This window comes from Bombyx mori, chromosome 21 (assembly GCF_030269925.1).
Source record: "Bombyx mori chromosome 21, ASM3026992v2".
NCBI lineage: Eukaryota > Metazoa > Arthropoda > Insecta > Lepidoptera > Bombycidae > Bombyx > Bombyx mori.
This window is the reverse complement of record NC_085127.1, coordinates 539895-550517: the sequence shown is the minus strand read 5'-3', so window position 1 is coordinate 550517 and position 10623 is coordinate 539895. Positions and strand designations below refer to the sequence as shown.

Genomic DNA, 10623 nt, shown 5'->3' with positions numbered 1-10623 from the left:
TTCATAATGTATGTCACAATCTCTCGATCCCTGGTATTTAGGGGAGCATACATTTTCACAATTTAATACGATCTACCTCGAGACTTAACTTATGGCTCGGTCTTCTTGGTCTAATGGATAAGACGCCGGATCTATTTAGATCAAGGGATCCGATCTTCAAGTCCCGAAGACAGCATAAAATGTTTCTAAGGAACTATAATCTACGAAAGACCTCACTGATATATATATATATATATATATATATAAGAGAGAAAGAGAGAGAGATAGAGAGAGAGGAGAGAGACTTTATTGCACATCAAAACACAATTTACATTCAAAAAACAGTCAAAAAGCAGATACCTACATTTGTACAATAGGCGGTCTTATCGCTAAAAGCGATATCTTCCAGACAACCGTTTAATTTACAGAAGTTCAGGAAAATATAAAAATATAGCAGGTATGTTGCGGTGTACTAAAGACAATACATTATTATAGAAAATTTATACATACAATAAACATATATATACCGTTTATATTATATGAAAAACTGTATATATAACGAATAACTGATTTCTATACATACATTTACATACAATACATACTAATATACTTACACACACATAATAAATCAACAGTATGGAAATGATAAATGATAATGATAATGATGCAAACAAACAGCACTAAGCAGATAAATAGTATTCCTTCACCATTATTTTGAAACAGTTTAAAGTTTGAGCACTTCTCACTGCATCCGGCAGAGCATTCCACAATCGAACCGCCTGGACGGTTAATGAATTATCAAAGAATGATGATGAATAATACAATATATGTTTACAATGTTATCAACAATTTTTTATAATTTTTTTTTATTGCCCTTGTAGGCAGACGAGCATACGGCCCACCTGATGGTGAGTGGTTACCGTCGCCCATGGACCTCAGCAATGCCAGGGACCAGAGCCAGGCCGATGCCTACAACAAAATGAGTATTCATTCAAATATGAGTTAAATGTGGCTGGTGGTAACTGGTGGTAGGACCTCTTGTGAGTCCGCGCCTCAGTCTTAAGTATACTCACTCTTGTGAGTATACTTGAGACCTTAGAACTTGTATCTCAAGGTGGGTGGCGCATTTACGTTGTGGATGTCTATGGGCTCCAGTAACCACTTCACACCAGGTGGGCTGTTAGCTCGTCCACCCATCTAAGCAATAAACAAAATAAAATAAAAAGTGAAGGGAAGAAACTGGGTCCGACCGGGAATCGATCTCAGACTGAATGAACCTTAGTATTAGAATGTAAGAAGTTAAGCGCATTCAAACAAATATCTCTGTGACATCCTTATAGATAACCGCTAACATCTTTATCAACCTCTTATCGGTAGACTATGATAATAGACTTTGATAATAAACAAACAACTACTATCTATTTCACATTCTTAGCCACTTCAAAAGCAAGAAAGCGAAGGTTCTCAATTCGTACGCTGTGAGATATTTATTTTACAGTTTGTCGAATCCAAAGTTCTTTATTGTATTTATTTTACATTACCCGATCTATATATGTGTATGAGAGATAATAATTTTTTTTATGTTTGAAGGATTACTAGTGGCCCGGAGGCCTTTCCAGTTTCACCAGGACGGGTGGGCGAGCAAAGGCTCAGCCAGGAGGGGTGGGATTTACTAAAAGCTGCCCGAGCGCCTTCGAAGGAGACCTAACAACTCAAGAGCAATTGGTTCGCGAATGAATCTACTACCGGATCGGAATCGCGACCCGTTGAGAAGATCCGGTGAGAAACTCAGCGAGCTGATGCATGGGTTAGGTTGCACGTCGACCTCTTTGCCGAGTTCGACGAGTATGGTACCGGGGTCCCTAAGCCGGCTCCTAGTGCTAGAGCTGAAGGCATTATTGGATCTGATAGATCCGTAGGGCGTCGACGGTGACTTGCTCCTGCGTGATCAGGGTTCGGGGAGTAGTCAGCGGCGGCAACGATAAGACGATTATCATGACGCATAGCCTTATCGAAGTAGGGAGAGAATGTATGTGTGTCTGTGTGTTCACCTGAATTATTTTATGCAGCTAGCCTTCTGAATCGTTTTGTAGCTTTAATGCTTTAATATAAAATCTCATTTGTTGTGGGTAAAGCCGCGGGTGCAGCTAGTTCTCCTGTAATTTAATCATCAATAATATCTAAATATATGAAAACAAGATCTTTTTTGTTTGTTATAACGCTATAGTGCTATAATAACAAATAACACCTGAACAGGAAAATGTACCAATAATAAAATTAAACAGGAAGGAAACATTAAATCAATATAAATCTTGAGGCGTATGTAATTAAGGTCGAATTTCAACTAACAGGACAACACCAATCATATTAAATTAGTGGAACTATGAGATACAATATACCTTAATTGACGTAAATCACGCATTGGAACTTTGAATATAGGTACATAGTATAGTTTTGTTGAAGCCATTACTGTAATACTTTTACTGGTGGCAGGACCTCTTGTGAGTCCGCGCGGGTAGGTACCACCGCTTTACCTATTTCTGCCGTGAAACAGTAATGCGTTTCGGCTTGAAGGGTGGGGCAGCCGTTGTAACTATACTGAGAACTTAGAACTTATATCTCAAGGTGGGTGGTGCATTGTAGATGTCTATGGGTTCCAGTAATCACTTAACACCAGGTGGGCTGTGAGCTCGTCCATCCATATAAGCAATAAAAATAATAATAATAAAAACTTTATTACATTGAAGACTTATAGTTACACTAACGGACCTAACAGATCTTGTACTGTATACACATCTTATATCTGAAAATTACAAACTTTTTTAAATAAACTTGGGTCTGGGTCTGCGGAGGGACTTCGGTTCCCTCTGTATTTTGTACCGTATGTTCCATGGGGAGTGCTCTGAGGAATTGTTCGAGATGATACCAGCATCTCGTTTTTACCATCGTACCGCCCGCCACCGGAGTAGAGTTCATCCATACTACCTGGAGCCACTGCGATCATCCACAGTGCGTTTCCAGAGATCTTTTTTGCCACGTACCATCCGGCTATGGAATGAGCTCCCCTCCACGGTGTTTCCCGAGCGCTATGACATGTCCTTCTTCAAACGAGGCTTGTGGAGAGTATTAAGCGGTAGGCAGCGGCTTGGCTCTGCCCCTGGCATTGCTGAAGTCCATGGGCGACGGTAACCACTCACCATCAGGTGGCCCGTATGCCCGTCTGCCTACAAAGGCAATAAAAAAAAAAAAAAAAAAAATAAAAAAAAAAATTGTAACAATCTGGACGGACACAAGAATATTATAAGATAAATAGTAACAGCATTTTTCGTGAATCAGTGGAGTAAAATATTATAAACGCGACTTACTTGAAACGCAGTTTTGATAAATATAACTACATTGCCAAACTACATTCGAACATACTAAAACCTATGGTACCAAAAAAAAAATGTGTCAGGAATTTTCATTAGGTTTTTTAATGATAAATTTCAACTGTACAGATCATGAATTAATACTGGTAACATGTAAAGAGACATTGACATTGTTAATTGCATGGCCGTCGATCAATTCTATCAAAATGTCTGTAATGTTGGTTTTTGTTATTAATTAGCTTTAGTTTATTCTTAAGGTAGCAAATAGTAGGAAATGTTTTTTTTTCAACCAACAAAATGTGTCCCTTATATTTTTGTTTATGATTAAGTACAACATAAAATATCTATGATAAATTATATAGTCAATATATCAATAATAATTAGTCATAATTAACATATAAAGAATATTAAAATACCATTATTGAGTTTTTCTAGGCGATGCCTAGCCACTTAACACCAGGTGTGCCGAATTTCCCTCTTCACCTACACCAGCAAAAATATTTCTAGAAATCTTCAAGAATTTTTCTCACTCTCCCTTTTAAGATAACTAAGAATTTTCAGGGCTTTGTCCTCTCAATGAAGAGCAGAGGCAGGTCATCTTTGAAGCTCTGCACGATGCTGGATTTGGGTTCAACGACCGGATGACGCTTTGTGTTCGGAGCTGGCTTCACCGTGAACTTGGACAGGACGGCTGCCAAGCCTGCCAAGGACTGCATTAAGCCAAGGCGAGCACCTGCAAACGATACGTAAATAAATGTAATTAAGTAACTTGTACAGATGGAGAAGGGTCAATTTAATCGGTATCATTGGCATCTTATTCACGAAATTAAAGATGTAAGTGTATATTAGAAGAGTCTCAACTGTGCCTTTGAGGTTTATAGGTATCAATGATTACGTTCGCTCTGAATGTGGTCAAACACTTGGTTTTTTATTATTGTTTTTTATTGTCTTACTTTTATTAATCTTTATGTACACAAGCCGCAAGAGACGATGTTTCAACGTAATCCAATAAAATTAAAAAAGTCGTGTGAATGCATTGACAATGAATAAATAAACCCACAGACATTAATTAGATTTGTTTAGATGCGGTAAACCAGTTCCATGCAGACAACTAAAAAGTTCATTTTGATAAAAATGTAATTAAAGTGGATCTTGTTTTTCTCAATTATGTCTCAAGGCGTTTTGTAATTACATTAATAAAAAATGTATTCTGTCGTTTTAAAAGAAAACCAGTCTTACCGATGCAACCACGTGGTCCATCGCCAAAAGGTAAGTAGACAAATTTCGTTTTGTTATGATTATATTCAGAGGGCATGAATCTTTCTGGTCGGAATTCATTCGGACTATCAAAATATTCAGGGTCATTGTGCAAGGCCTGGAGAGGTATGATTATACCTACGCCTTCGTCTATAGTCAAGTTTAACTCCGGGAATGTGTATTGACGAGCGCACTCCCTAATCAAGAAACCGAGCGACGGAAACATTCTCATGGCCTCTTTAAACGCACTCTCCAAGTATCTCATCTCTTTGATCGCATCGTAGCACAGCTTGTTGTTATATTTGGCGAGAACCTGATCTAGTTCTTTTTGCACTTTCTCTTGGATCTCAGGATGGAACGCAAGTTGATGGAGCGTGAAGCTAGTGGCAGACGACGAAGTTTCAAAGCCAGCTGCAAAGAAGATGAATACTTGAGCTGCTAGCAGTTGTTCTGTTAACTCCATTCTAACGACTTCAGAAGTGCCATCTGGTTTCATTTTCTCAATAGATTCCACTACGATTTCTCCTTTCATTCTACACTCGAGGAGTAAATCAATAAAATCGTTTCGACCAGATGGTTTGTAATTTCTTTGTTTTAATATGGAACTGACCAAACTCATAAAATCTGTTTCATACTTCGATGAGTACTTAAAATGCTTGAATATCCCAGGGAATATCTCTTTGAGGGCAGCCACGATTGCTTGCTGAACAGTTATGTTGAAAATGGCCGCTCCAAGCTTTCTGAATGCTGAATCTTCGTCGTTCAGTGAGTCTGCATCGAGGCCAAAGCCGCAAGCGCCTATGAAATCTGTCGTGTAACGTGCCATTAGTTCTCTAGCATCTAGAGGTTGTGAAGCAATCTCAAGGGTCCGAGATTGAAGTCTTTCAGCTCTTTCCACGACCAGAGGAAACATGGCACGCAATTTCCCGCTGGTAAATGCAGGTGTCATACGTTGACGTAGAAGACGCCACAGATCCCCATCAGCGAAAAACAGGTTACGCATCAACGGCTCAATTACCTTTTTATGTGGATTCAGTCCCCTTGGATAGAAATACGCGAAGTCTGTTGTTAGAATTCGTTTTATAATATCCGGGTCTCTGATGATTAGTTCAGGCCTTGAGGATCTGAAGAAACCGATGACTTTTTCATTGGGGTATTTGAGATATGCATCCACAGCAGTTTGGGTCATGCTTTTTCTGAGTAGATATCCCTCTGAATCGGTGCCGAAGAAGGGTACAGGCTTATCATGTTTGATGCCCCTTTTCTCCCAGTATCTGAACGTTCTAGTTGAGTACAAATAAACAAGAGCGACAATGATAACGAATATCGCGGCGGTGAGCATAGTGACGTCGGTCACCGCTGGCTGATTACGAGCGACTGAACAAGGACGGAAAGAACTGTTTGAAGACACATCAAACGAGATTAATTATATATCATCAAATGAGTCAACTGTTACAATTGAGACGTATCATGCGAGAAGATGTTGCATCAGTTAAATGCAAAAAAATTATAAATTAGTTGTGCGAATTTATAAGATTGCATTGATTATCCAGTGATTGGGTACAGCGTCTGTTAATATTAAACTTTCAAATAAATCCTTCTCCATTAATGAAAAAACGAGCGATAAGTTATGCAGTGCATACTTGTCGATTAAGTACTATTCCTTCTACATTAACACACTGTAATAGTCCGTTTTATGATCTGTTTCTCCTGATTCCAAAATTTATTATTGTTGTGAGTCCAAATAAATTTCTCCGTCTGTTATTTATGCTGGAATTCGTTGCTGCGTTCTAGTTTCTAGAGTAATATAAGTTGGTATTCCAATTCAAATGAGATTTCAACCTGATGTTCTCCATGTAACATGTACGCGACCTAATGTCGATTCTCATCTCATTAATGTTTGATGACCACTCTACCGAATAGAGCCTTTACTTAACTGATTCGTCATCATATCATAATATTCATTACGTCGTTGTTGTTAGAAATATATAAAAGTCAACATTCAAATCACATCAATATAGCAATAAAAATGTATGCTCGATCATATTGTTTGTCATTTGTTTCAAAAACCCAAACGTTATACTCCATGACCGTGATATCGGCTGCCCGCCTGAGCCACAGGATGAAAATGTATGTTATAATTATAATCTATTGACATGTATATATGCTACAATGTACATTATACAGTATACAATATACACTTGTGTATCATGGACTAATAATGTACATTATAATCGTTCAGGGGCTTGATCTAAAACTTCATTGTTTTTGTTGTCAGAATTTAGACTCTACACTCATAATCTGAAGATCGAGACTTCATTGATTGGCTAGATTAGGTGACGCTGTTTGTAGAGCCCTAAGTTTTGGGATAGTTTTAGGTGACTTCTCGTCTGGTTGAGACGTGGTGTAACTTTAAGCGGACTATGTTCTGATTTTCTTTAATCGATCTGTTTCAGCTCGCATCGATTGAGATATTATGCTCACATGAGGTCAGGCACCGTCTGGCTTTAGTACTACCAAGTCTCAACTTAATCGTGTGGCGGTTGTGGGCTGTCTGTTGATCGAAGTATACACACTCTCAAATTTATTATTCTTAAATCCTTTCAGTTTTTTAACGGTACTCTTAAAATCATTTCATTTAAATCTCCTGTGACTATACGCTTATTAAAAAATTGTATCGGGAAAAAACCATTTTACGCTGTTGCTATAATAATTTTGTAAGGCGTCTAAAAGATAAAATCGTCGTAGCCTAAAGAAGTCGTCGTGGCCTAAAGGATAAGACGTCCGGTGCACTCGTGTCGAGCGATGCATTGGTGTTCGAATCCCAGGCGGGTACAAATTTTTCTAATGAAATACGTACTCAACAAATGTTCACGATTGACTTCCAAGGTGAAGGAATAACATCGTGTAATAAAAATCAAACACGCAAAAATATAATTTGCGTAACTACTAATGGTAGGACCTCTTGTGAGTCTGCACGGGTCCACTACTATGCATATTTCTGCTGTGAAGCAGTAATGCGTTTCGGTTTGAAGGGTGGGACAGCCGTTGTAACCATACTGAGACCTTAGAACTTATATCTCAAGGTGGTTGGGTCAAATTTACTTTGTAGATGTCTATGAGCTCCAGTAACCGCTTAACACCAGGTGGGCTGTGAGCTCGTCCACCCATCTAAGCAATAAAAATAATAATAATAAAAAGTTCGATGTCCTTGTAGATTTCATTGTAAAAATAGTCAAATACTATAGGAACTTTTCTATTCAATTTATAATAACATAATTATAATGAAGCAAATTGTAATGTACATTGTTATGATGTGTGTTGAATGTACGTGTGATTATTATGTTTTGTAATAAAATATAGCTTGTTTTGAATATTAATTAGTCGATTGATGTGACTTGTGGTATCTATCTGGGCAGTAGATACCACAAGTCATATCGAATCAATATCGATAGTTCGCTAACAGTCCGACCCCACACTATCTCTGGCTCTGCTAGAAGGATAGTCTTCCAGTACGTTTATAGCCCAATTATGTGAACTGCAATCGGCCGCTCCAACTTTCCCTAAACTGAGCCCCTCGTATATCTGAAACTTACACCGGGAGCACTGCATTACACTCCTAGTTGTAACTCGGATCCGAGTTCAGTTGTTGAGCTTTGAAATGGAAATTGTTGAGGAATTAAACCTGCTATGACTTTTGTTTCACTCGTCCTATTTAGGAAAAGGTTATTTATTTCAATTATATTTACATATAGCATGTGTTCATTTATTGAGTTTTGCATATAGGTATCATGTATGTACATATATCGTCTTGATTGATGTTATATGGCGTCGATTATGAGCGCTACATCGGGTATGGTGTGTGTCACATCGACACTGTTAATTGATAAAGAGCGTAGAGATAAAAAGGTGTCATAAATGTTTTGTTTACTTCGTTTTAATCGTTTTACTGATTCAAACGACTTTTCTTATTTACACGTTATATAGATAAATACATAACTAACAGATGATAAGATAAATATAAAAGATTTATATTTAACTGTAGGCAGCGGCTTGGCATTGCTGACATCCATGAGCGATGGTAACCACTCACCATCAGATGGGCCGTATGCTCGTCTACATACAAATAAATACTTTTTTTTTATTGCTTACATGGGTGGACGAGCTCACAGCCCCCCTGGTGTTAAGTGGTTACTGGAGCCCATAGACATTTACAACGTAAATGCGCCCCCCATCTTGAGATATAAGTTCTAAGGTCTCAAGTATAGTTACAACGGTTGCCCCACTCTTCAAACCGAAACGCATTACTGCTTCAGGGCGGAAATAAGCGGGGTGGTGGTATCTACCCGTGCAGACTCACAAGAGGTGCTACCATCAGTAACATACACATATCAATACATACACATACATACAAATAGATACAGAATAATATAATATGGGGTAACAATATGGGGTATTTGATAGTGCGATAAAGAAAATATCTTCCACCGGGCGAGTGTTTTTGCTCTGTAGACGAATGTTGCTCAGAACTTCAAAATATGCATAATAATATGGTTATCGTGAAAGTGTCGTAATAATGATTCAGATTTGACGAGTATCTCCTATTCTATGATAGCTACTGTTAAAGTTTAGTTTTTTGTATGGACCAATTTGGATAATCGAAACTAGTTTTTAGCCTAGTATTTTGCCAACTGATCAGCATAAACCTTCACATTCACCAATCCACTTTAATGCCTTACAATAATTACAAATTTTTGTCATTGAACTTAATTTTGATTCTTGTTTATAATCAACTTTAGGATCATACGAAAATCCACTATTTATTTTTACTATCCAAATATTTTTTTATTTCATTCGTCGTAAATCTTCTTTCCTGTTTTGTTCTTTTTGTAATCTATTTTCCGTTTCATCTTGACTTTCACATGCACGTTTGGCTTTCATATACTTTGTTTTAGACGTTACCAAATTTAATTTGGACTTTCCTTTTTTAGGAATTTATGACTATAACAAATAGTTTGAAATAATTAAAAACATGTTTTTAATATCTTTTAAAGTCAGTCAATTCACATGTGGTAAACATTTGTTTAGGTTAGAAAAAAAAACAAACAAAGTTTGAATGCTACAGAAAAATATAAATTTAATAGTTTAATTTAATAAAATTACTAATAAAAGAACTTAATGTGAAACAAGATAATAATAATAATAATCAATAATAAGTTTATAAAAACTGAAATTTTAAATTTAGGTTTTTCGATCATTAGCGCCTCCACAACGATTCTCATCATTAACGCCCCCGCAATTGGTGTAGGGAGTCCAATATAAATATTAGCCTATCCATTAAGTACATGTATTTTCTACATGAATACCAAGTTTCAAGTCAATCAGATGCATGGTTCAGTAGTTATAACGGAACATCCGTAAAAACCACTGCAGATTTATATATTTGTATGTAGATATGTGCATCAATAAGCAATCTACTCTAAGCGATCCTAATCTATTTCGAACTTTGATTCTTTCTCTGTATTTCATAACATAATTTCCATGGGAAGTATTGTATAAGGTTATGGTCACCTTCATTTTATCGTTTGGTCACCATTCATTCATTCATTCAGTCATTGATCACCACCACCGAAATACAGTGCACAGAGAGAGCATTTCTAGATACTATCTCGTTGGGTAATGCTGGCATAGCCCTCTAAGGCTACCAGCATAGGTAGGGAAAAAAAGAGATTAATTTTGCCACATCGTGGCCACACAGTCTTGGAATATTTCCTTAGTTATTACTTACTATATTATTTTAATCGCGAATCATTGTTCTCGGCTCTCTAGACTTTTTGGGCAACTTATCATTAAAACTTAAAATAAACCGAAAGTAAAGTTTGGAAGTAACTTGTTGTTGATTGTGTTACTAATAGAGCCTTCAGGTCAATAGCCTTGTCATTGCGTTTCAATACAGACAGACAGTGACAAGCGAAATATTCTGCGAAATGTTGTTCCTGTTATTCAGTTATTGTGTTGC

General features: G+C 37.2%; 1 protein-coding gene across 1 annotated transcript; it reads right to left on the bottom strand.

The window, feature by feature from the left end:
- Positions 1 to 3904: 3904 nt before the first annotated feature.
- Cyp6ab4 (cytochrome P450 6AB4) lies at positions 3905 to 5946 on the bottom strand. Its single transcript, NM_001079667.1, is given in 2 exon segments — positions 3905 to 4080; positions 4587 to 5946. Coding segments are annotated over 2 exon segments (1536 nt in total).
- Between the last annotated feature and the right edge of the window lie 4677 nt (positions 5947 to 10623).